Source organism: Grampus griseus, assembly GCF_964374135.1.
Source record: "Grampus griseus genome assembly, chromosome: X".
Lineage (NCBI taxonomy): Eukaryota > Metazoa > Chordata > Mammalia > Artiodactyla > Delphinidae > Grampus > Grampus griseus.
Window position 1 is genome coordinate 819250 of NC_138999.1, and position 27183 is coordinate 846432.

The 27183-nt window shown below is 50.5% G+C and overlaps 1 protein-coding gene across 1 annotated transcript; it reads left to right on the plus strand.

Annotated features, from left to right (window-relative positions):
• The first annotated feature begins 1867 nt into the window (after positions 1-1867).
• CSF2RA (colony stimulating factor 2 receptor subunit alpha) lies at positions 1868-23645 on the plus strand. The gene is made up of 13 exons (XM_082681157.1): positions 1868-1942; positions 8252-8359; positions 8822-8964; positions 9975-10098; positions 13341-13470; positions 13563-13735; positions 15994-16127; positions 16588-16617; positions 17317-17452; positions 19229-19325; positions 21076-21157; positions 21883-21988; positions 22384-23645. The coding sequence occupies exons 1-12, from the start codon at positions 1906-1908 to the stop codon at positions 21979-21981; spliced, it is 1293 nt and encodes a 430-aa protein (XP_082537283.1). The 5' UTR covers positions 1868-1905; the 3' UTR covers positions 21982-21988; positions 22384-23645.
• The last annotated feature ends 3538 nt before the right edge of the window (positions 23646-27183 follow it).

Below are 27183 nucleotides of genomic sequence, written 5' to 3' on the forward strand. Positions count from 1 at the left end.
GGAGAGGTGGGTGGTGGGATGAATTGGGAGATTGGGATGGACATCTATACACTACTATGTATAAAATAGATAACTAATGAGAACCTACTGCATAGCGCAGAGAACCCTACTCGGTGCTCTGTGGTGACCTACATGGGAAGGAAATCCAAAAAAGAGGGGATGTATGTATACATACAGCTGATTCACTCTGCTGTACAGCAGAAACTAACACAACAGTGTAAAGCAACTCTACTCTAATAAAAATTAATTAAAAAAAAAGATGAACACCAGGGGGTCCCGAGAAACATCACGGTGTCGCTTGTCCAGACCTTTAGTTATTCACCTTCTCTTGTGTGTGTCATGCTTGACCAGACATAGCGGCCTGTACGACGGTAAACAGGTAGTGTGTCGGGGTCCTTGAGACCACCCTCAGGTTCTACAATTCACTAGAAGGACCTACGGAAATCAGCAAGACCGTTATACACACAGCTCTGGTTTCATACGGCAAAGGGATACAGACTGAAGTCATCAAAGGCAAAAGATGCAGGGAGCAGGGTCCAGGAGGGACTAGGCGTCTCAGTGTCGGCTCCCTGCGGGTTTGTCTGGACAGGGCTTACTTCTCCCAGCAATGATACCTGATGACAGGCATGGGGTATGTGTCAACGGGAAAGTTCAGCCAGCCGTGGCGTCCAGGCTTTGTATTGGGGTCAGTCACGTAGCACGGAGCGTCCACACGGCTGACCTGAGTTACTCAGCCCCTCCCGAGGTCTGGATACGGCGTGACCCACAGTCCCATCATAACTTACATTGGAGCACAGACCACTGGATGTGACCCAAGACTCTAGGCAAACAAGGCAGGATGTTCCAAGGGTTCATAGGTGACCTGCCAGGAGCTGGTCAAGGGTCAGACCTTTCTTTGCAGTGGGCAGACTGTGTGGACCACCCAGGGCTGCTGAGGTAACCCTTTACTACCCAAGTATGTTCATTCTGCCGCCACTCAAATCCTGTAAGAATCAGGAAGAGGAGTCCTGCCCGGAAGGGAGCTCAGATTTTCAGATCTCTCCCTTGAGGCCGAGCCCTACATCCAACTCCCTGATGGACGCCTCCCCTTCGGGGCTCATCAGGGAAGCCACTTAAACATGGCAGGACTGAGCCTTCCCCCAGCTCCATCCCCTTTGCCAGTACCTCCTCTTGCCCTAACTCTGATCTGTACCAGCATTCCTGCATTTCTGAAGCCCCGGAGCCCCAGTGAGCTTGGGAGACAACATCTCTCCCTCACACCCAGGATGTAGTCCCCATGAAACCCCACACCCACTCTTGTCCACCACCTCATGTGACAGACTCTCCTTGGGGACATCCAGTGCTGCGTTTGTGTCCCCAGCCCCCATGACCCTTCTGTTCAGCCTTGCCCCATCATGAGCTAGAAAGCCACTTCCTACCCACTCTGGCTGGTTTTAAATCCCTGGGATACTCAGCAAAGTTCTGATGAATTGAACTGAACAGAACTGGGTTGGTTGTGAATGTGAGCAAGGGGGTGTTCTCCACCGAAGACATGAAGACCCACCATGGTGTCCACTCTGAGCAGACCTGGTGATCTCTCTGGTCCAACCGTTAGGAGGATGACCTTCTCCACGTCAATGATGAAAATGGGCAGTGACACGAGAGGCCCACCTGGTAGCTGGTCTGGGCAGCCTCCTGAGCCACTGCTTGGACTTTAAGGAGGGTGACCTTCTCTGTATCTATGGTGAAGGGGGGCAACTCCACCACGAAGGTTTCCCAATTCCTTGTAATGAGAAACACCACAGATGGGGGAGGGAATCAAGGAGGAAAAAAAAAAAAGGAAGATATTGAGCTGAAATGTTCTTGTCGCGCAATCTGGGCACTTGCTTTCGAACGAGGAAGAGACTTAGTTGTCAGAGCGGCCAGATGTGGGAGCGTCAGGCAGCAGCATGGAGGAACACAGGTTGGCAGGGGCGAGCGCGGTACGGTGGGCTAGTCCGGTCCCCTTGATCCTGGGGTCCTCCAAAGTGTCAAGTCACTAGGGGACCTTTTCCTACCTCTGTTGCTGCTCCGGGCAGCTGGCACTCCAGGTGGGCGAGAAGTTGAGGGTGGGCAATAAAAACTGCTGGGTGAAGGGCACCCAGGTGAAGATGGTTACTGGTGATGGGTACGTCTCGTAGCACGTGAAGCTGCATTGTAAGGTCTGAGTGAGTCCCAGGGACCCAGCCAGCTTGCAGTGAGTGTGTGTGGAGTTCTCTGTACAAGCCTGTGCCTGGGACATGGCTTGGATTTAGCCCAAAGGCTCGGGTGGGACGCCTTCGTGGAGCTGTGTGTCCTGCAGAGCGGGTGGCCTGCCCAGGTTACAGGTGCTGCTGAAGAGGGTGGCGTTGCATTCTGTGTCTGTGTGTTGCCCGATCATGGTGATACGTGGCACCCCAGAACCACAGCGAGATCAAAATGCCAGCTTGTGCCAGGGTCCCCCGTGGACCCACGCCCCTGCAAGGTGTTTCCTGTGTGCCTCGAATTTGAGAGATGTTGTTCTGAGACAAGGTCTCAGCGCCTTCTTTCCAGCTGACATCTGTGTAAAGCTGAAATCTTTAAAAGAGGAAAGAAAACCCAGCCTGGTGAAAACCAAAAGAAGAGGGAAAGTGGGTACAAAAGGCAAAATAGGGCACGATTCCATTTACAGGGAACAAGCAGACGGGCAACTCCACAGAGACAGAAAGTGGGTTCATGGTGTCTGGGGGCTGGGGGCGTGGGCTGGGGAGTGACAGCTCATGCGGACGGGGTCTCCTTCTGGAGGGGTGAGAAGGTTCTGGAACCAGATAGAGGTGGTGGGATACACAACATTATGAATGTCCTAAGTGCTGCTGAGCTGTACGTTTTAAAGGGCGAATTTTATACCATGTGAATTTTGCCGCGACTTTAAAAACAATCAAGGCAACAAATAAAAGAATGAGATTTCACTGGGCTTTGGTCGTCCGGCCACTTCTGTGAGGGTACCAGGAGCTGCCTCGTAGGACGGGGGTGAGAATTAAACCAGGCTCTGTCTGCACATGATGCATCATAGCACTGATGATCTCATGCTCTGCGTGAACTGTCCTCTGGAGGTTTCTCGCCATCCTCGACCAAGAGCCGGGGGCTGCGATGGACCGCTGATCTAAAGCAGCGACCTTTGGGTGGATTTCTGTGTCCCTCTGTGGTGTGTGAGAACTTGGCTGTTTTTTTTAAGTCAGGTTTACAGAAGTTTCTGGTTTTGCCCCATCACAATGAGCAAGAAGCCAAGGCAGTTTCGGTTCAGAGGAAGCTGAATGGGGAACTGTGCTGTAGGGTGTCGATCAGTCTAAGATAGTGTGTATCCTTGGGTACCCGCTGCGTGTCCATCCCGCTTCCCAAGGCAGGTACGATGCGAGGCACTAAGGAGGAGAAAAGTGCACCCAGGAAGCTGACGGGACAGAGGGCCAGGTGATGGGCGCAGGTGCTGTAACCGCTGAGGACTAAGGTGCTCCGGGCCGTGGCCCTTCCGCGGCCCATCCCCCGCCCTGTTAAGTGAGGCTCAGCTCCAACCGCAAGGGCAGTGCACAAATTGCGGATGTGAAAATCAAGGCAAGAGTCGCTGCGGGCGTGCACTGACCCAGGAAGGTTCTCTCTCAGAGCCTCTGGGTGCCCCGGCCCCAGCACAGAGGACGGGGACAAGACCCAGAGGAAAGCTGGCTGGTCCGGGGTCCCGTTCGCACGTGGAGGAAGCTGGGTGCTTTCCCATCGTGGGAGAAGGGCAGGAGATGTCAGGCGGGTGGGGAACTTGGAACAGGTCGGCTCTGTGGTTTTTATTTCCTCTCTGATAGCAAGTGAGGTCCCAGGGAGCGGGGGGGGGGGGGGGGGGGGGAGTTGGGGGCAGGAATCTGAGGCTGGATGCTTGTCTCCAGGTGTGCGGTGGCCCAGGTATGCACACCTGAAAAAGGGAGTGGGTGGGGTCCTCCATTGTTGGGACCCAGCCAGGAGGAGATGGTGAAGGTTCAGGGAATCTATTTCCTTTCTCCCTCCTCCCTCCCTCCCTTCCTTCCTTCCTTCCTTCCTTCCCGGCTCCAATAGATGAGCCAAGCCAGTCCAGCCTTCAACAGAGGAGGTGGGAAAGGAGGCGCGTTCATGGAAACAGCGAATTAAACGCAGGAGGTGCTGGCAGCTTCTTAGCAGAGGCAGCTGGGGTGTGAGGAGAGGGTGTCCGGTGCCTGTGGAGCGCCAGCAGGCTCGGGACGCTCCTGAACACGTCTCCGAGCGGGGGCAGGGTCCAGATGATAACGGGCCAGGGGGACTGGGCGTGTGAAGGCAGCTGGGGTGAAGGGGTCTTTGCTGGTGGAGATGGCTCACGGAAGTCGGGAGGTCCCCCTTGTACAATGGATGCCAAAGTCACCCAGAGTGACACAGGCCACGGAGGAGCTGGGCCAGCGGTCCGCTGATGGCGGGTCCTGTAGGTCTGAGAGCCTTGGCGGAAGATGGAGGAGCCCCCTTGGTGGGGCTGGAGCCCAGGAGGGAGATACGAGAATGTGGAGAAGGAGGTCCAAGGGGTCGGCGTGCTGGGCATAGTGGGAAAAAAAGCAGAGGCAGGACAGGATTGGATAGAGAAGGAATGAATTAGGGAAATGCCAGGAGGAAGGAAGGCCAGGAGGGAGGGGGGAGGGAGGGGGAGGGAGGGAGGGAAGAAAACTTGTGGTCCTTTCTTAGGGCAGCCCCCAGTCAACTAAAACACCAAGAGACAGAGGCTGCGTTTAGACCAATAGACTCCATAAATGCAAGGAAATTACAGAAAATATGATCGTGCACCATAAAATGCAGAGAGAGAGGGCCCTCCAGGAGAGGATGAAGCGTTAGAAGGATGGGCTTCTGGGAGCGCAGAGAGGTGAGGTGCGCACTGGCAGAACTCAGCGCCAGAGAAGGAAAGGCCACATTCCAAGTCACAGCAACACCAGATAATGAATCACCACAACCAAAGACACTGTTGGGGAAACGGTGAGCAGAGTCGCAGGTGCCACCCCAGACCCAGCCGGAAGACCAGGTGTCTTCTGTGGGGTGTGGCTTTATCGGAATAGAGCATGGTGCTTTTGCAGTACTATTTTTTGGTAATGTTAATTGACTTTGTGTAAGGCAGTTGTGGGTTTACAGAAACATTAGGTGGAAAGTAAGGGGAGTCCTACGTACCCACTTCCCCTACAGATAGTTCCCGTGACGGACACCATTCATCAGTGTGGCGCATGTCTTACAATTGATGGAGCAAGTTGGACGCAGGATTCTTGACTCAAGTTCATAATTTGCATTAGGGGTCAGTCTTGGTGTTGCACATTTCATGGGTGTGGACAAACGCATGATGACCTGTATCCATCATTATATATAGTGTCATGCAGAGTAGTTTCATTGCCCTAAAAATCCCCTGTGCTCCACTTCTTCATCCCTCTTCCTCTCTTAACCCCTGGCAACCATTGATGGTTTTGCTGTCTGCACGGTTTTGCTTTGTCCAGACTGTCGTAGAGCTGGAATCATGCACTACAAGCCCTTTTCAGATTGGTTCCTTTACCCAGTCACGTGCACTGAAAGTTCCTCCTTGTCTCTCTGTGTACTGACTGTTCCTATTTTTCTGTTTTGTTCCTAATGACGCTTTTTAATTGTTGCAACACTCAAGTTTTAAAAAATATTTTAAGATCTCAAAAAATGTGTTAATATCATAAAGGAAACCTGAACACGTATTTCTTGTTCCACTCTCCCCAAATCCAGTCTGATTAGTAAGAGAGAGTCAGAGCAATGAGACACAAAGCAAAGGGGCTGTAATTTTCCCCAAAGCATCTTTTTTGTAAAAAAAAAAAAAATTTTATTTATTTATTTTTGGCTGCATTGGGGCTTCCTTGCTGCGCATGGGCTTTCTCTAATTGTCGCGAGCGGGGGCTACTCTTCGTTGCGGTGAGCAGATTTCTCACTGCGGTGTCTTCTCTTGTTGCGGAGCACGGGCTCTAGGCGCGAGGGCTTCAGTAGTTGTGGCTCGCGGGCTCTAGAGCGCAGGCTCAGTAGTTGTGGCACACGGGCTCAGTAGTTGTGGCTCGTGGGCTCTAGAGCGCAGACTCAGTAGTTGTGGCACACGGGCTTAGTTGCTCTGCGGCATGTGGGATCTCTCGGACCAGGGCTCGAACCCGCTTCCCCTGCATTGATGGGCAGATTCTTAACCACTGCGCCACCAGGGAAGCCCCCCAAAGCATCTTATAATCACCGTGATGTGGCAACCATGGATTCATGGGTCACCTGAGCCACGAATTCCAAGTCCTGGTCCCCGTATGGTCGACAGAAAACGTCCCCCAAAACACCCACGTCCTAATCCCTAGAAACTTTGATATGTTACCTTACATGACAGACAGGACTAAGTGAAAAGTATTGAGATGGTGGATTATTCTGGATTATCTGGTTGAGCTCAGTGTCATCACAAGTGTCCTTATAAGAGAGAGGCAGTGCTGTGATGATGAAGAGGCTGGAGTAATGCACTTTGAAGATGGAGGGGGACCATGCACCCAGGAAGGAGGTGGCTTCCGGAAGCTGGAAAAGCCAAGGAAACGCGTTCCCCTGTGGAGTTTTCACAGGGAAGCAGCTCTCTGCCAATTTCTTGATTTTACCCCAAAGGGACCCTGTCAGACTTCTGATCTGCAGCACTGCAAGAGATGAAGTGCGGAGTTTTTAAAATGCCAAGTCTGGGGCTTCCCTGGCGGCGCAGTGGTTAAGAATCCGCCCGCCAATGCAGGGGACGCGGGTTCGAGCCCTGGTCCGGGAAGATCCCACATGCCGCGGAGCAACTAAACGGCCTGTGCGCCACAACTCCTGAAGCCCACGCACCTAGAGCCTGAGCTCCGCCACAAGAGAAGCCACCGCAGTGAGAAACCCCCGTGCACCACAACGAAGAGTAGCCCCCGCTCGCTGCAACTAGAGAAAAGCCCGCATGCAGCAACAAAGACCCAACACAACCAAAAATAATAAATAAATTAAAATAAATTTATAAAAAAATCAAAAAAGAAAATGCCAAGTTTGTGGGAATTTGTTACAGGAGCACAAGGAAAGTAACACAGTTTTCTTGGGGGGCAGGAAAAGCTCCCCGGTTTCCACGCTCTGTGGGGAACTGTACATCCACGTCAGGCTCAGCGCCTACAAACTCATGACATCTGTCTGATTTTGTGTCTGTCTTTCTGCTCATTTATCAACTTCCCTCATCGGGTGTGAATAACAAAGGGATCAAAGTGTGAAGCAAGCTTGTCAGAGAGAGAGTCTCCTAGCATAAAGATAATATAAATAAGTCACAGAATGTCCTTATGTATCAATATTATTTATAAAATTGTTCATATTCATACAAACATGGATTATTTCTATATATTTCACATTATATTTACAATTTTATATGAAGATCTCTATTATAAATGAAGAGATAGATTTTATAATTAATGCATAGGGGAATTATATAATAATGTATATAAATGGCTTATATTTTCTTTACATAGACCATCCCTGCTATTCTGTTCCCAACTTCAGCAGCTGCTCCAGGGGCTATACCTGCTTTTAGCACAGTCTGCTCTGGAGAAATAATCCACTCAATTTGTAAAATGTGTATCCAGCGCCCTGATACCCATATGCTGGGGATGCATTTCTGGGGATAGAGAAACAGCTATGGCTGGGGGCTTACAGTCTCTCAGGGCAGAGAGAAAGACACTGCCCAGAGGGATTCCCATCCACAGACTCTGATAACCACGTTGGAGACTCAGGGTTTGGGTTTCCCCAAATGCACTGCATGGAGGGACCCTCGTCCTCAGGCTCTGGAGAAAGGATGCTGAAGGGTCAGGTGGAGGGTCTCCCAAGGGTCTCCCACTGCATGAAGGAACCCCATCCTTGGGCGCGGTACATGGCCTTTCATTGCCTTTGACTTGGGAGTTATCCCCCAGCCTCCCAAGCCCTGCCACCATGTTACAGACCAGGCAGGTAGGCAACTTGCCCAAAGTGATTCAGGCGGTAACAGGGAAGGCTGGACGTGGTGCTCAGGCTTGAGGACAGGCTCTTGGTTCTGGGGCCATCTCTGAGGCTTACTGAAGCCTGAGGACCCCCTGTAGCCAACAGTGACCCAGGCTGGCCAGGTCACCATGCTGACCATCACCCTGGAGAGAGTCCTGTGTTTTTTCCCTGGACATCCCGCCAGGGAAACACCCCTGGTCTCCATGTCCAGACCCCCATGAAAGCTGATTTTCTCTTCCCCCAGCACTTTCACGTCCCTCGGTCAGCCCCCTGTGTGCCCTGGTGATGGCCGTTCTACTCTCCATGCTGCTGGTACCCTCACTCTGCCTGACCCAGGACCAATGGGATAAACGTATGAATGTGCTTCCCCTCTCCCCGTTGCTCCCATTCCCATGACCCTGGGTTCTGGGGGAAACATCCCAATGCCTGCATCTCATTTCATTTTATCCTCATATGCAATGGTCAACCGGCATCACACCTCCTGTTGTGCTCCCCCTGCTGGTGATGTGAATTCCCTCCCACCCATTCTGCAGACACAGGTGATGGTGGCCGACTCCCTTTACTATGGCAGGATCTGGATAAATAGCCTTTGCTGCTTCCTGTCTTCATTTATTTCCACAGTGGACATCTCCCCTTGCAGAAAGGGCAGGAAGGAGAGGTGGGAAAGGGGTAGGGGGTGATGAGGATGTGAGAGGGGTAGGGGCACAGTGATTCCCAGCCCTGATCTCTGCTCACAAGATGTGAGATGCATTGGTTAAGGGAGAATGGAGACGGGAGAAGAGTAGTTTCTGACTCCTGAGGCTGTATGTTTCAGATCTTCCAACCGTGGAACAGAACTCCAGTCTAAACATGAAGTTTGACCCAAAGACGACAAAATTAACTTGGGACTGCCAGGAAAACGCTACCTACGGGGAATGTGTGTTGATTCACAAGGAGAAGGGACAGATTAAAAAAAAGGTAAGATGGATTGGATGTGCTCGATCACTGTTCTTTGTAGAGCTCTCGTCAAGCAGGACAAATAAAAAACATACGCGTGACACTGGGACACATCACAGACTCATGGTTCGAAGTGCACCAGGAAAGTGCTGCTGTGTCCAAGATGTGTCCAGAGGGCTGATTCCCTGAGAGGACCCCATTCCTCTCTCAGGCATCCCTATTCCAATTAGCCTGGGGACTCCTGGCTGCCTGCAATGGCAGCCTTTTGCTCAGTTGATCCACCTGCAAGACTTAATCCTGAGAGAGAAATAACATTAGCTCTGCCTGTTCAATGGAAATAAAGTAAACAGACTGACTTGGATACAATGTAAACGTGACACCTGTGAGAGAAGGGTGGGTATGAGATAGGACAAGAAAAGTCAATCCCATAAAAGAGGGTGTGAAGTTCCCATACAGTTTAAAGGGATGAGGGCTCTCATATTAAAAGGTGAGCTCTGGGACTTCCCCTGGTGGCACAGTGGTTAAGAATCCGCCTGCCAATGCAGGGGAGATGGGTTTGATCCCTGGTCCAGGAAGATCCCACATGCCGCAGAGCAACTAAGCCTGTGCGCCACAACTACTGAGCCTGTGCTCTAGAGCCTGTTCACCACAACTACTGAGCCTGCACGCCACAACTGCTGAAGCCCTCGCTCCTAGGGCCTGTGCTCCACAACAAGAGAAGCCACTGCCATGAGAAGCCCACACACCGCAATGAAGAGTAACCCCTGCTCGCTGCAACTAGAGAAAGCTTGCACACGGCAACGAAGACCCAACGCGGCCAAACATAAATAAATAAAATAAAATAAAAAGAAAAGGCGAGCTCTATTCTGACCTTATGAAGGCTGCTAGTTGGCGTCTTGCCAAAGAAGGTACCTGGGGGAGATGTCACAGAGGGAGGTGGATGTCATCACAGGGTCAGGGTAGGAGCAAACAACCAGGATGTAACGAAAGAAGACTGATGCTTAATTCACTGGCTGGTGACATCTTTTCAGGTCAAAGACAAGGAATGTCAGTGCACCTTTCAGGACTGTTCTCTCCATGGGGGAGTCACGCTCACTGTCGAAGTAAATATCAACCAAAGACGAATTTCAGAAACACTGGTCTACCTGAACCCAGGTAGGGAAAACACGGTGGTGATTCTTCTCCTTCCCACATGAGCATCAGGGTACATTCCCCCACTTTTTTCTGCTATATGGAGATAGAATTGACACATAGGAATTGCACATATTTAAGAGGTACATTTGGTGGGCTTTTCGTTGTTTGTTTTTTTATCTTTTTGGCCACGCTGCGCAGCTTGTGGGATCTTAGTTCCCAAACCAGGGATTGAACCTGGGCCCTCAGCAGTGAGAGCGCAGAGTCCTAACCACTGGACCCCCAGGGAATCCCCACATTTGGTGTCTTGATGTACGTATACTTTGTGAAATGATTACCACAATTGAGCTATTAACGTATCCATCCTGTCAAGTAGTTTTTTTTGTTTGTTTGTTTTGTGGTGAAAACCCTGGAGATCTACTCTCTTAGTGACTTTCAAGTGAACAATCCAGTATTTTAACTATAGTCACTATGTTATGCGTTAGGTCCCTGGAACTTACTCATCTTACAGCTGGATATTGGTACCTTTTGACAAACATCTCCCCATTTCCCCCACCCTCCCTAGCCCCTGGAACCCCCATTCTATTCTGTTTCTATGAGTTTTCGTTAGATTCCACATATAAGTGAATCATATAGTATTTGTCTCTGTCGGATTTATTTCACTTAGCATAATACCCCCCAGGTCCATCCATGTTGTTGCAAATGGCAGAATTTCCTCCCTTTCATGGCTGACTAATATTCCTCCTTGTGTGTGTGTTTGTGTATGTGTATCACATCTTCTTTATTCATTCATCTGTCCACACAGACACTTAGTTTATTTCCATATCTTGGCTTCTGTGAATAATTCTGCAGTGAAGATGGGGGTGCAGATATCTCTTCGAGATCCAGATTTTATTTCCATGGAACATACACTCATAAAAAGGATCGCTGGAGGGCTTCCCTGGTGGCGCAGTGGTTGAGAGTCCGCCTGCCGATGCAGGGGACAGGGGTTCGTGCCCTGGTCCGGGAAGATCCCACATGCCGCGGAGCGGCTGGGCCCGTGAGCCATGGCCGTTGAGCCTACGCGTCCGGAGCCTGTGCTCCGCAACGGGAGAGGCCACGACAGTGAGAGGCCCGCGTACCAAAAAAAAAAAAAAAAAAAAAAAAGGATCACTGGATCATATGATAGTTCCATTTTTAATTTTGGGGGGAATCGCCACACTGTTTCCCATGGTGGCTGCACCAATTTACATCCCCACCAACAGGGCACAAGGGTTCCCTTTTCTCCACATCCTTGTCAACACTTGTTATTTCTTGTCTTTTTGATGAGAGCCGTTCTGACAGGTGCGAGGTGATACCTCATTGTGGTTTTAATTTGCATTTCCCTGACAATTAGTGATGTTGAGCATCTTTTTAGGTACCTGTTGGACATTTGGATGTCTTCTTTGGAAAAACGTCTATTCAGATCCTCTGACTGTTTTTAATCAGATTATTTGTTTTTTGCTCTTGGGTTGCTTGAACTCTTTATATATTTTGGATATTAACTCCTTATCAGATACATATGGTTTGCAAATATTTTCTCCCATTCCATAGGTTGGCTTTCCGCTGTGTTGATTGTTTCCTTTGCTGTGCAGAAGTGTTTAGTTTGATCCAATTCTAGTTTTCTACTTTTGTTTTTGTTGCCTGTGCTTTTGGTGTTAAATCCAAAAAATCATTGCTGGGACAAATGTCAAGATGTTCTTTCCCTATGCTTTCTTCTAGGAGTTTTACAGTTTCAGGTCTTATATTTAAGTCTTTAATCCATTTTGACTTGATTTCTGTATGTGGTGTGGGATAAGGACCCAATTTCATTCTTCTGCATGTGGATAGGCAGTTGTCCCATCATCATTCAGTAAAGACACTAATCCTTTCTCCCTGGTGTGTTCTTGGCAGGTTTATCAAATATCAGTACACCATAAGTGTGGGAATTTATTTCTGGGCTCTTTACTCTGTTTCAGTTATCTCTACATCTACTTTTATGCCATCATAGTACAGTTTTACTTACTGTAGCTTTGTAATATATCTTGGGATCAGGCAACATGAAGCTTCCAGCTTTGTTCTTCTTGCTCAAGATGGTTTTCGCTATTTGGAGTCTTGTGGTTCCATACGAATTTTAGGACTGTTTTTTCTTTTTCTTTAAAGAATGTCATTGTGGTTTTGATAGGAGTCACATTGATCTATAGATCACTTTGGGTAGTATGGACATTTTAACACTATTAATTCTTTCAGTCCATTAACACAGGGTGTCTTTCCATTTATCTGTGTCTTTTTTCATTTCCCTCATCAATGTCTTGCAACATTGAACTTACAAGCCTTTCACCTCCTTGGTTAAGTGTATTCCTAGGTACTTTACTCTTTTTGTGGCTATTGTAAATGAGATTTTTTTTTCTTAATTTCTGTTTCAGCTATGTCATTGTTACTGTGTGGAAATGCCACTGATTTGTGTATGTTGATTTTGTATCCTGCAACTTTACTAAATGTATTAGTTTCAATATTTTTTTTTTGTTTAGTCTTAGGGTTTTCTACATATATGATCATATCATCTGCAAACAGAGATCATCTTACTTCTTCCTTTCTGATTTGAATAACTTTATTTCTTTTTCTTGTCTAATTGCTCTGGCTAGGACTTCAGGTACTATGTTAAATAGGAGTGGTGAGAGTGGGCATCCTTGTCTTGTACAGGACCTTAGAGGAAACGCTTTCAGTGTTTCTCCATTGAGTATGACATTAGCTGTGGGATTTTCATATTTGCCCTTCATTGTGCTGAAGTAAATCCTTTTTATACCTATTTTGTTGAGAGTTTTTATCCTGAATGGATGTTGAATTTTGTCAAACACTTTTTCTGCATCTATTGAGATGATTATGTAGTTTATCTCTTTCACTCTGTTAGTGTGGTGCATCACGTTGATTGATTTGCATATGTTGAATCATTCTTACATTCAAGGGATAAATTTGACTTTTAACATGCTGTTGGATGTGGTTTGCTAACATTTTGTTGGAGATTTTTACATCTATGCTTATTAGGGATATTGGCCTGTAATTTTCTTTTCTTGTGTCTTTGTCTGGCTTTGGTATCAGAGTGATGAGTGACGCTGACCTCAGAAAATGAGTTTAGAAGTGTTCCCTCTTCTCTTTTTGGGAAGAGTTTGAGAAGAATTGGTATTGATTCTTCTTTGAACCATGAAGCTATCCGGTCCATCCCCCTTTAAACTCCATGTACAAATTATTTTGTTTCTGTCTCTTCCCAGGTGGGGAGGGCACAGCTGCCCAAAACTTCTCCTGTCTTATCTACAATGCGGACTTCATGAACTGCACCTGGGCCAAGGGCCAAGCAGCGCCCAATGACGTTCAATATTTTTTGTATATAAGAGACTCAAAGTAAGTGTTGACCGCATGTAGACAACCCTGAGAAATACAGTGAAGAACGAAATATGCCCTGATTGTTCTCTGAACACTTTGGAATCTTACAGGAAAAAAATCGAAAGAGAATGTCCTCATTACCTAAAAGACTCAGGAACCCACGTGGGATGTCACCTCCAAGACCTCTCGGGATTAACTTCGTACAGTTACTTCCTGGTTAACGGTACCAGCCAAGAAGCAGGAATCCAGTTCTTCGATTCGGTTTTGCTGTTAAAAGAAATAGGTGAGAGCAACCACCTGTGATTTAACCACTGCCTAGTAGGTCCGACAGAATTTGCGTTGAAATCTGCGTAAGTTTCCTGGAGATGCTGTAACAAATGACCACAAACTGGGAGGCTTAAAACAATGGAAATGTATTGTCTTGCAGTTCTGGAGGTCAGAAATCCAAAATCAAGGCATTGGCAGGGTTGGTTCCTTCCGGACTGTCTGAAAGAACTTCTGCTCCCATGCCTCTTTCCTAGCTTCTGGTGATGGCCAGGAGTCCTTGGCTTATGGTTGCATCATTTCAATCTCTGTCCACATGTCCATCTTCCTGGTATATCACAAATCTCCCTTCCTTCCTTTTATACAGACACCAGTCATTGGATTTAGAGCTCATCTTATCCAGAATGACCTCATCTCAAGATCCTTAATTACTCAGTCAAACATGTCCACAAATTAGAGAGACAGCCACCCGAGAAGAGCAGGCATGGTAGCTCCACACCCTTTGCCCATGCCTTGCCCTATGCATCTCTTCTGTCTGGCTGTTCCTGAGTTATGTCCTTTTATTGTAAAATAGTGATCTAGTAAGTAAAATGTTTCCTGAGTTCTGAGAGCTTCTCTTGCAAATGAATCAAACCCACGGAGGAGGTCAGGGTAATCTTTGATCTATAGCAGGTCAGTTGGAAGCACAGGTGATGACCTGGACTTGGGATTGACATTTGAAGTGGGAGGACTGAGCCCTTCACCTATGGAATCTGACGCTACCTCCAGGTAGATAGTGTCAGAACTGAGTTGAATCATAGGACACCCAGCTGGTGTCAGAGAATTGCTTGGTGGTGTTGGGGGTCGGAGGGAAGTCCCACACATTAGAACTGGGTGCAGAATCCTAAGTCCCGATCACAACAATAGGCCAGAGGAGTTATATCCCTTACTTTTTTCTGAGCTGGAAAATCCAGTGTAAGTATCCTAGGGATAGAGCATCTCATCTCTAAATTTAAAGACGATCAGATCTACTCAATGTGGAAGTGGAGTCCATGAGATTCACAGTCACAAGAGAAGCTTCACACAGCCAAGCTGTCCAAACAGACCTTCAAAGATTCCAACAACAGAATTGAGTCTCAGCTTTTAGAATGGAACAGATGCCCATCAAAATGCAGTCAGATACAGAACTCCCATCCTGTTGATTGCTGGCATGCACCGTCATGGGGTCACTGTTTGGATATCTGTTCAACGATGAAGGACACTGAAGTTCCTTGACCTTTTCAAACATGCATCAACTCCCCCATTTGGAAACCATGACTTTGCTAGCTCCATGTGGACCCAATTGCTCCAAGCCCCCATCTTTCCCTCCTTCCCTCCCTTTGGGTAACCTGCTACAAGGACAAGTGTACACCCAGTTGAATCTACCCAGATGCCACCTCCTCTTTCTCTCCTTAGAATGTGACAGTCCAAGCCCCTCCACCCATCCTGGACCACTGTGAATTTACTTCTTCTTCTTCTTTTTTTTTGCCAGCTCTTTCTCTTCTTTCTAGCGCTCTGCTCCAGGCTGGTCTCTTGAAGATACTCCCGTATGCCAAACAATGTCTTCTCTTGAACGCCAGCCCCTCTTTCTACCTGCAGGCTCCCTGATCCCATAGGATAGTCCAGGCCTCTTAAGGCTAAAGTCATTTCAAACCAGCCTCTCTCCTGCCCTCCAAACCCATCACCACCTACCTCCCCAGGTCTTCTTTTTTTTAAAATTTTATTTATTTTTGGCTGCGTTGGGTCTTCATTGCTGCGCGCGGGCTTCCTCTAGTTGCGAGGGCTAGTCTTTGTTATGGCGCACGGGCCTCTCATTGTGGTGGCTTCTCTTGTTGTGGAGCACGGGCTCTAGGCGCGCGGGCTTCAGTAGTTGTGGTGCATGGGCTTCAGCAGTTGTGGCTCACAGGCTCTAGAGCACAGGCTCAGTAATTGTGGCTCACTGGCTTAGTTGCTCTGCGGCATGTGGGATCTTCCCAGAACAGGGCTCGAACCCATGTCCCCTGCATCAGCAGGTGGATTCTTAACCACTGCGCCACCAGGAAAGTCTCCCCAGGTCTTGTTGAACTGCAACTTCCTCCCTTCTGCACATGGCGGCCTGATGATTGATATCTTCCCCAAGAGACGACACTCAGACCCACCCCTGCCTCCCGGTGACCTTGGTGAGGCACCATCAATGTTGTGAAGGCAGAACTGGGTCTCCTCTCTGTGGTCCAGGGGAAGCATTCTGGATTAGAGGTGTCTGCTGGGTTCTCATTACAGAGCAATACAACCCACCCAACAATATCACCGTGCACTGCAACGAATCACACTGCTTCATCCGGTGGGAAAAGCCCAGGACCCGAAAAACATTGTCCATCAGGGAGTTTCAGTACCAGCTGGACATCCAGAGACAGGTGAGTGGACACTGCTCCAAGCAGGGCACCACACCTCAAGAAGCTTGGCAGCCACCCCCATGACCCACCATGAGAACCTGGGGCACATGAGGTGGGCTCAGAATGGGTGAACATCTGGGAAAATTCAGGGTCTGCTCCAAGCCCACCTGGACCCAGTGTAGACAAGGAGGAACCTATGCTCCAAGCCCACCTGAATTCTTATCAGGATCCATAACCAGCTGAGGTTCTAGAAGGAGCCATGAGCAGGGGCACCCTCCCTCCTGTGGGCATGTTCCATCCTTCTATTTGGGGGCCACTGCAGGTTAGGGGGGACAGTAGGAGCTCAACCCTTTGTTGGACCCTGACTGTTTTCGTTTTTCCTGACTGTGCTCAAAGGGGGAGATTGGATGAGACCCATGAAAAACCTTCAAAATGGAGAGAAATAAACATTCTATTTTGGTCTGGATTTTTTTTTTTCTAGAGTAATACCGGAAGCAGTGGAAATCAACTGGTGAGTTACAGCTCTGACCCAAAATATCACCCTTGTAGCTTAAACGTACGATGTTGGGCAATGGACACGTGCCAACTGCAAACTTCGTCCAGCGGTGGCCAGGATGGGGACGGGGTAAAAACCAGAGGATGGAGGTTTCCTAGAGTACTGTCCAGTCAGTGATATAGGGGCACCCCCCCGGTAGGCCCCTGGATGGGGTCTCCCTCTTCTATCCATGTTGGTCAAGGAAATATTCCTTGGAGTGTCAAGGGGATGATGTCTTCTTCCAAAATTCCTCTCAAGGTTGATCATCAAAGTAATTTTTGTTGATCTTTTCTAAGTTTCACCACCACTCTGACCTCAGTATCCTCCTCTGTCCAATGAGGAAGTCGAACTTGGTCCTCTTAACATCATTTACAGGGGCATTATCCATCCATGGGCGGGTTCATACCCACTGTAGCTCTTGAATCATTTCTGCATCTATACTTACGATCCTAGCAACTCCAGGAGTGGTTACTCGGAAAATGGCAGAATCACTCATTTTCATTATTCCCTTAAGCATTCCTCCCAAGTTCTCAGGACGTAAAATACCACATTCATGCCCAGATTGGGAGAGTGTGGCTTTGAATCTTTCACTTCAGTTGGGCAACTGAAAAGACACCCGCATTCTGTTTCTCAACACAGGCAACAACTCTGTCTAACTTTCTGTTTTCTCCAAAGATTGTGGTGTCTGGTGACTCGGGGAATAAATACAGCTTTCCGAGACCGGGGTTCAGAGCCAAACATACTGTGAAGATCAGGACGGCAGATGCCCGGAAAGCCCACTGGGGTGCCTGGAGTCAGCCAACTGAGTTTGGTACGTGTCCCGAGATCATCACCAGACAGATCCTGGCATCCTGAATTCATCTCTGAGCCATTCTGGGAGGGGTTCCTGTCCACCAGCCCCCGCAACACTGTTCCCCTGGCAACAGCAAGGGCTCGTGAGAGGGACCCTTTAAGAATAACTAAGAGCCTTCCTAAGCCTCCGCCCCACCAGGAAATGACCCATCCCTCCTGGTCACACCAAACAGCCCTCACGGTCCACCTCTGATCAGGATACAGCTCACATCCAAACTGGCTCTGTTTCTTTCTAATCGGGGGAGGGCTAACCTGACAGATTTTGGTTTTTTGGGGTTTTTTTGCGGTACGCGGGCCTCTTACTGTTGGGGCCCCTCCCGTTGTGGAGCACAGGCTCCGGACGCGCAGGCTCAGTGGCCATGGCTCACGGGCGCAGCCGCTCCGCGGCATGTGGGATCTTCCCGGACCGGGGCACGAACCCGCGTCCCCTGCCTCGGTAGGCGGACTCCCAACTACTGCGCCACCAGGGAAGCCCTAGCCTGACAGATTTGACTACCTTCCTCCTTCTAACTTTGGTCAGCTGGCAGGAATATAATGGTTTGGCCCTAAAGCCAATCTGATACTTAAGAGCCTGCCTTCCCTTCCATCCAGTCTCAAACACCTTCAGTGTTTTAGCAAGCACAGTATGCATACGGTTTTTTTTGTGGTTGTTTTTTTCTGATCCAAGATCAATGCCTTTGATACCTGCCGGTGTCGAATTTATGAAATGAAATAAGGATTCAGCGATATTTAATAAGCTGGAAGCGACAGCTGAGTACCGTAAGGAATTGATTTGCCATGTTGCACTTGTCAGCGGGTTCTTAGCCGTGACACCAAAAGCAGGAATGATGAAAGAAACAAATTGGTAAAGCGGACTTCATCAAAAATGAAAACTCTTGCGCATCAAAGGACACGCTCAAGACAGTGAAAAGACAACCCATGAAAAGGGAGGAAATATTTCAAATCATTTGATAAGGGCCAAGCCTCCAGAGCATATAAAGTATTCTGAGACGCCAAGAACAAAAACACTGACAACCCACTTTACAAATGGGTTTAAAATATGCCCCCACCACCAAAAAAATAAGAATAGACAAAAAGAATAGACTTTTCCCGGAACAGAGTTCTAAACAGACTTGGCTGACATCCGTGTGGCTTTTTCTGGTTTCATTTCCCCTCCGGAATACGCACTTTTGACAATTAACGTATCGCTTAAAATAAACAACGACAGCTTTGTGTAATAGGTCACATTTTATCTGTTCCTACTGAAAAATCTCACAATGGCGGCCCCTCCATCAGGTTATGAGGATCCTGGTAGAATTGGGATTTCTCATTGGCTTGTTAAATACTCACTGACAAAATGTGCCTTATTAGAAAAATAATGTGCTGTAAAGAGCACTTATCCTAAATGGCACGCGAAATTAGAGCTTAAGAAGAGATGGGACGCCATTTTGTTTAAAACCGTATGCCTGGAAATGTGTATTCATCCTTTTTTGGTCCGTTTCTAAATTGAATTCTCGGTCTTTGGGTTGCTGTGTCTTAAAATCGCTTTATGCGTTTTGGACGTGATCCCGGGGTCGTGTTGTCTCACGAATATCTTTTTGTGGAAGTTGCAGGACTGGGTCCTTTCCTTAGACGTCCGTCCTGCTCTGGGCATGTTTCCTCCTCCGTGAGCTAGTGAGGCCATAAGCTGGCTGGGTGGCGATCGCTCATGCCCCGGCCCCCGGCGTACTTGGCGTGTTCCCCTCTCTCTCCCCAGGCTCTGCGGAACCAGAATCCAGCCTGGTGCACGTCTACCTGCTGGTGGTCCTGGGGACCTTCGTCTGTGGCCTGACCATCAGCTGCCTTTTCAAAAGGTAACCTCAGGTCGTCCTAGGTGGGCATCCCCGTGGTCAGCGGAGGGGGCCGGTGTTTATTCCAAAGGCAGCCCCAATCGGCTGGCAAAAAAGAGAGGGCAGCCTGCAAACATCCCAGGCAGTCCTAGCAGCCAATTGGCGTGTGGGTTTTCTGGAGGAAAACTTGTCTGGAAAAAGGGAAGGAAGTTGGAGAGATGGAAAAACACACAGGAGAGAAACAGCTCTGAGGCTGCGTCCGTCAGTGGCAAGAGACCAACAAGGGTCTTTCCTGCCCCCAGACTCCTGCCGGGCGCCCCTCACAGCCCTGCTGTGCTCAGAGCTCTGCCTGCCCTCAGCCCCTTGGAGCTTCTGGAGTTCCCAGAAGGTCTCTCCTCCTCTGATTTTCATTTCCCCCAGCACAAGTCATTCAGCCCCGGCTCCCAGACCACTGCAGTCAGCCTGTCCACGGGCACCTCCGCAGTCATCTTTCCTGTTGTGTGACCCAGGCATCACACAGGGTCTGTGGCCACCGGGCAAATGCTTTGCAATGAACATGCAGACTAAACCTGCATGCATACGGCATGACGCCCTCTGCAAAGCATGGAGAGATTTTGCACCTGGAGACCCTCCTGCAGGATGTGGGGATGCTGTGGGCGTCCACCTGCGGCCCCTGTCCTGATGCCCCTGTCCTGGTCGGGCGTCCTGTTCTAAATGTCCCCCGGGACCAGGCGAGACACTGGTCTGCCCTGTGAAAGCAACTGTGAGGGACACTGGACCTGGGAGCAAAGAGGCGTTTGGGCACCCCGGCCACTGGCTGTGGTGACAGGGACAGATCTCGTGCCTTACACAGAAGACTTATCTTAAAGAAAAGATGTGTGAGTTTCCTGTAGCTGCTGGAACCAGTGACCACAAGCCAGAGGCTTAAAGCCACAGGCATCCATCCTCCCCCATCCTGGAGAGCACACCTCTGAGGTCAAGGTGTCTCAGGGTCACGTTCACTCCAGAGGCTCCAGAGGAGGGTCCTTCCCGCCTCTTCCAGCTTCTGGGGGCTCCAGGCGTCCCTGGGCTCGTGGCCGCCTCCCTCCCGTCTCTGCCTCTGTCTTCCTGGGGTCTCTCCTCTGTGTCTGTGTCTCTCCTCTTCTGTGTCTTAGAAGGACCCCGTCATTGGATGTAGGGCCACCCTCATCCAGGGGGACCTCATCTCAGACCCTTCACTTCATCACATCTGCAGAGACCTCGTTTCCACATAAACTCCCGCCCCCAGGTTTCAGGGGTCAGGAGGTGAATATATCTTTGGAGACTATCTTTCAACTCAGCACAAGCTCTCCTGATGATGTCACAGGACTGGAGGTACCATTCGTGTGGTGAGAAAGAAAACGCCCCTGTGAACATGCAGCGGACTGGGGTGCTGCGGGACCACGGAATATGCTGGTTAAGAGATAGCATTGAAAAGGCATGACAAAGGTGGCCCAATCTGGAACCGTGGGCTTCAAGGTTGGACAAGCCTCCTGGTCTTTAAACACAAGAGACCCCAGACTCCTCCAAGCTGCCGGAGACTGGACATGCCCCTCACTCCCATCCCTTGAAGGTCCAGAACCACAGAGTCTTTCATTTTCTGGTGTTGGTCCTTCTGTGATTCTTAAAGGAAATTGTTCTGAAGAAATGAGCCTGCATGGCATGTTTGCACGTGACATGACAACACGTCCCCTTCGGGTGCAAGAAGGAAAGTGGGCGTCTAGGTCTTTTTTTCACACGTTTCTTGTCTCACCAGGTTCCTAGGGATGAACAGGTTATTCCCGCCAATTCCACGGATCAAAGATAAATTGAGCGATAGCCATCAAATCGACCACCAGGTACATATGGGGTGGGGGGCAAGCCAGGATGGAGGAGAGGGGACAATGACCCCAGAATCTCAACTGTGTCCACCCAAAGGGGTCCACAGGGTGTGGCTGCCATCCCGTGTCCTGCTCCCTGGCCTTCTGCAGCGGTCAGGGACTGGGGTTTTACCTGCGAGCTGTGTCTGGGGAAATGGGGTGCGGGGAGAAGAAGAGAAGGAAGACGGGGAGGGAGAAAGAGAGAGGTAGAGACAGAGTGAAAGGGGTCAGACCAGATCTCCGGGAGCGGACAGCTCCCAGAGAGGATGAAAAAGGACAAGGGACAAGGGAGACGCCCCCTACGCGACACCCCCCTTGGGTGCACCCATCACATCTGCCTCTCCGTACGGCGGGCGCTACGTCTGCCTACTCCGCTGTCTGGCATCATATCCCCCAGCTGTCAGCTTGCTCACCTGCATTCTTGAACTGGGCAGCTCTCCTCTCAGGAGCACCGACCCACACCCTCTCCGGGTCCCTGGGACCTCCAGGGGCCCGCCCACCCTAGGGGGCCAGCATGAGACACGTCCCGCTACCCCTGAGCTCCGGGTGGCCCTAGCATATGTGGTACCCTAGGCTCAGATGTCCCTCCCACAAGCTCATCTGCCAGCTACAAGATCTGACGCAGAGAGCCGTCTCGGATTTCTAGCTAAACCCCCCATGGCCACTGCTCGCGGGGCTCCTGACACCCCCATCCTTCTCCCCAGCAGATCCTCTGGGAGAAATTTGCACATGACGCGGGAAAAGGTGACAAGGAAGAGGTCTTAGCCGTGGAAGAAGTCACAGAAGCCCCAGCGAATGCGTGAGCTCCAGGTGTCTGCATCCCCGGCACTTTCTGGAAGTCGTTGGTTTTTTTTTACAATTTCTTTTAATGTTTTTTCAATGTTTTGCTTAATTGTTGTGAATGTAGCTTTTTTAAATTGTTTTGAGCATTTTTCTACCTTTCTGTTCTGTTTTGTTTTGGTTTTTTACTCTGAAAACTAATGTGATGTTTTGCAAAGATGCTTTGTAGTTGGAGGGATGTTTCGAGGCCCGTGGACCCTGACCACGTAATGCGCCTTCCAGCCGCTCCAGGGAAACACCACCCCTTCCTCACAGGGAGGGGTCGGAGCTGCTGCTGGCCGCTGGGGCTGGGATGAGGGTCTGTGCCGCCGCCCGCCTCCACTGGCAGAAAATTGACATCCTCCTTCTTTCTCTACTGGCTGCAGTTCAGAAAGGAATGACTTTCCAGTGGCTGCTGTAACAGGACCACAATTGCCGAGTCGACACAGCGGACGCCTACTCATTATAGCTTGTAAGCCCTCCTGCCTACTTCTTACAGGGATGCTTGTGGGTGATGTCACACCCACCTGGTAATCCAGGACCATGTCCCCATCTCGAGATCGACATCCGGGACTTAATCACACCTGTAAAGTCCCTTCTGTCAGAAGGCAACATTTTTATAGGGTCCAGGCATTAGGATGTGGACCTCTTTGGGGACATTTTTCTGTCCACCCCACGGAGCCCAAGGAGGGAAGCTTGGTTGAGCGGCTGTGATGGGCGAGCTCAGAGCCGCCCTCACTCCTCCGAGTTCGCACCTGGCCCACTGGGCTCTGTGCCCCCTCCCCATACCTGCCCTGTGCATCCCTCCCACCTGACTTGGATCCTAAGTCAAAACCAGCTGAGTTACATGCTTTATCGTAAGCCAGCAAAGTCTTTGTTTTCAATTCCCGTCTTTGCCTGAGTCCCGTGAGCAGTTTTAGCAAATTATCAAGCCTGAGGAGGCGGGTCATGGGAAGCCCTGATTTATAGCCAGTCGTTCCGAAGTCCGGGCTGCCCGGGGCTCCCACCTGGGGGTCTGAAGGGAGTGAGGTCTGGAGTCTTGGGGAGCCGGTTGTAGGCGTTGGAAGATGGCCCAGCAGACCGCACACACCCGCATGAAAGGCAGAGCAGCTGAGCATTTTACTGCACGGATGTCACATCTCAAGAGAAATGAGTTATTTATGTCTGCGAGTCTGTTTCTGCTTTGTATATAAATTCATTTATTTTTTAGATGCCGAAGTGATGATTACCAAAGGAGAAAGGAAGTGGGGGAGGGGATAAATCAGGAGTTTGGGATTAAGAGATACAAACTACTATACATAAAATCGATAAGCGACAACGATTTACTTTGTAACACAGGGAACAATATTCAATATCTTGTAATAACTTGGAGTGGAAAATAATCTGAAAAAATATATATATATTTAACTGAATCACTTTGTCGTACACCTGAAACCAACACAACATTGTAAATCAACTAGAATCCCATATAAAATAAAAATTAAAAAAGAAACTAAGGTCATTCTAATGGAAAAAAACGAGTTCTTGGACTGATGCCCCAGGCACTCAGGACCTAATGCCCCCGTATCCTCTGTGGCCCCAGTGGTGATCGGCTGCAACGTCCCAGCCCATCATCTCCCCGATGCTCCCGTCTCTGCCACCCGGGAGGCCCGGCCTGGACCCTCCCGGTGACTGTGTGGTTTGCACAATGGTGCCCCTGTGCTCACACGAGGGGTCAGCGGCTGCAGAGGCAGACTTTCAGGAACTTTCAGGCCACAGCATTGCCCAACAGGATGTGTGAGGCTGGCACAGCTGGGGTGGTGGGATTGGTCCCAGTGACACCAGCCGTCTCCCCGGCATCCTCTCCCCGTGGGAGGGCAAAGGGTGAGCATGTGCTTCCTGGGGAGCCCCCTCGGGGCAGCTGTGTAGTTGCCTAAGTTGCCTCCTTATATAGAGAGTTGAGGCACTGGGTCAGCAGAGACTGACCGGGCACAGATTCACGCCCCGGGCTCTGTCCTAGGATCACGGGGTACCAAGGGGCCCTGGAAGGCGGAGACAGAAGAAAAGTCCCGCCCCAACGGAGCGCTCCTCCTGCTGAGGCAGCCGACCATTGGACAGCAGGGAAGGACGTGGACGGCGTGTGAGTGACGTGATCCGGGGCAGAGGACTCGGAAGCACCTCGTAGTTGACGGTGAGCTCTCAGCCCCGTGCTGGGGGGAAAGGGTTCTCCCGGGAAAAACTAAAGCTGAGCCAGTGCTGGCTCTCGTGGAGGCCGGAGAGGGGATTCCGGGCAGGGCGAGTGGTCTCCACACTGCCGGGGACCAGGGAGCAGGGGCAGTGATGGCTGGGTGGCGGGAAATGGGGACCTTTGGAGGAGAATCTGGGTCTGGATGTACAGGCGGGAGGGCCGGGGTTGGGGGGAAGCATGGACGGTGTCCTGGGGCGACAGCAGCAAATGACGCAGACCGGGGGGCTAAACACCACAGGCATCCGTCCTCCCCCATCCTGGGGACCAGACGTCTGAGGTCAAGGTGTCCCAGGGCCGCGCTCCCTGCAGGGGCTCCAGGGGAGGGTGCTTCCTGCCTCTTCCAGCTTCTGGGGGCTCCAGGCGTCCCTGGGCTTGTGGCCGCCTCCCTCCCGTCTCTGCCCCTGTCTGCACGTGGCTTCTCTGTGTCTGGGTCCCTCCTCTTCTGTGTCTTAGAAGGACCCTGTCACTGGATGTAGGGCCACCCTCATCCAGGAGGACCTCATCTCAGACCCTTCCCTCCATCACCTCTGCAGAGTCCCTGTTTCCAAATTAAGTCACTTTCTGAGGTTCTGGGGCGTCCAGAGGTGGACTTACCGCTTTGGAAGGAACACAGTTCTGCCCACACGCCCCTCTAAAGAGGCTCCTTCCCGACTGTGTGCACCCCTAACCCCCAGCCCTGCCCCAAAGTGCCCCCAACCTGCACCCACAGCCCTACCTCCATCCACTTTCCCCAAGCGTCCGCAAACGTTCGCTCCTGTGAAAACCAGACATTCCAGGCTCCGCAGGCCACGCGCATCTGTCAACCAGATCTGGTCTCTCTCTCTCCTTTTTTTTTAACAACCTTTAAAAATGTAACAATTTATTCTTAGCTCACAGGCCCTCCAAACACAGGCCGCTTTTGGCCGGTAACCCCAGTGCATGCCCTCTCTGAGGTGAAGGTCAGGTAAATGAGATTTGTAAGGACAGACACAAATTAAAATTAAGGAAAATAATTTTATTTATTTTTAAAATTAATTTTTACTGGAGTAGAGTTGCTTTACATTGTTGTGTGAGTTTCTGCTGTACAGCTAAGTGTATCAGTTATACATATACCCCTATCCCCTCCTTTTTGGATGTCCTTCCCATTCGGGTCACCGCAGAGCACTGAGGGGAGTTCCCTGTGCTATACAGCAGGTTCTCCTTAGTTACCTATTTTATACATAGTAGTGTGTACAGATGTCCGTCCCAATCGCCCAGTTCATCCCACCCACCCCCACCCCCCCTTGGTAACCATACGTTTGTTCTCTACATCTCGTAACTCTGTTTTTACTCTGCAAATAAGTCCATCTGTACCATTTTTCTAAATTCAACATGGAAGTGATATTATATGATATTTGTTTTTCTTTATTTAGAGAGAAACACACACCACAGACAGAGTGTGGGTCATCTCAGAAGGTGGGAGGCCAAGAAAGATAACTTAAACTCTCTCTTCTGTGACATCAGGGCAAGGACGACCTCGCTCCAAGTTGCACACGTACCTACTGGCGCTAAAGCTGGGAGACGTGTGTTTTCTTTCTCCGGAGAGAGGCAGCTGGTTACCGTAGATGGGCCCCTATAAGCCAGGGGGTTTAGGGCAAACGCTGCGCGGCCCGCGGGGCAGTCAAGACCTGTTGCTTCAGGAAAGAGTGACTGTTTATCCCGACAAGGAGGCTGGGGTTGGTCGTCCCCTCCGGGCTGTGCGAGAAGGTGGGACTTTTCCGGTCCCTGCCAGGTCTCAGCCTGTGATGGGCGTCCCTTCCTGGTTTTGGGCTCCTTCAGTGATAAAACTGTGTTCTTCCCCTCCAGTCATTGTGGGGAGGTTTCCTGGGTTCGCAGGAGGCTTGGGGTTAATTATGTTTCCCCAACAGTGTGAGGCTGAGAATCTGCTCACGACGGCATCGCGCTACGTGGATCCCCCAGTGTCATAAATGACCTCCACCCCGTTCTGGGGACCCCTCTGCACATCCCCACAGGCACTGAGTGACTGGGCCATACCCACCCTGCAGGGTCTTTGGGTGTTTGCCGTACCTGCTCAGAGAGCAATGCTTTCTTTGTTTCGCTGAGTGCCAACTCGGAACTCCAGGCAACAGTCCCCAAGTGCGCACAGGGGATATGCCGTCAAGGCTGTGTGACTTTGGGCAGCCTGCTTGCCCTCTCTGGGCCGCATCTGTGAAATGGGATTGAAGACAGTGCTTGCTTCCTCCCTCCACAGGGCGGCCCACAAAGTCCCTGAACAGAGCCCTGAGGCTTGGGGAGGGGAGGGTGGAAGGGGAGGGGCTTGTGCTGAGACTTTTGTCTGTACTGGGTCTGGAGGGGCTAGTATGGGGTGGGGAGGGAAGAGCCCGGAATAAAGCCAGGATTTTCCTGACTTTCTTAGAGCCCTGAGGATGCACTTTCCTGCCTCACCCCAGCACACTGATTCCTCCTCAGGGCTGCACCGGGGACCCCAGTGCTCTGGGGGCTGAGGCCTCCCTGGGATGGAGAAGCTGGGGTGCTGCGGGAACCCACCCACAGGAGGAGGGGCCCAGTAGTCTCCGGGACCAGGCATCACCCCCCCACAGGGACACAGGGGTCCAGCCCTACAAGACAAGACCTGCCGGGGCATCTCACATGGGGGGAGGGTGTCCAGGACCAGGGACCCGTGACCACCCACCTGGACTCAGGGAGCAAACCCAGAAGCCCCTTCCCCACCCCGCCAGCTCAAATCTTCAAGTCCAGCCCGGCCACCCAGATCAGACGAACGGACCCTCCTCTGTCACCAGCACAGTCACTGCTCACAAACCACAAAACACCGGATGGTTGTAAACCCCCTAAGGAAGGAACACGGCTGAGTTCATTAGTAAAGGGCCCCACTTCTTGCTGAAACACAAAAAGCAATTCATAGATGGGTTGGGGGTGCGGAAGGAGGGCAAGGAAAGCGGGATGAGGGTAGAGTCTGGAG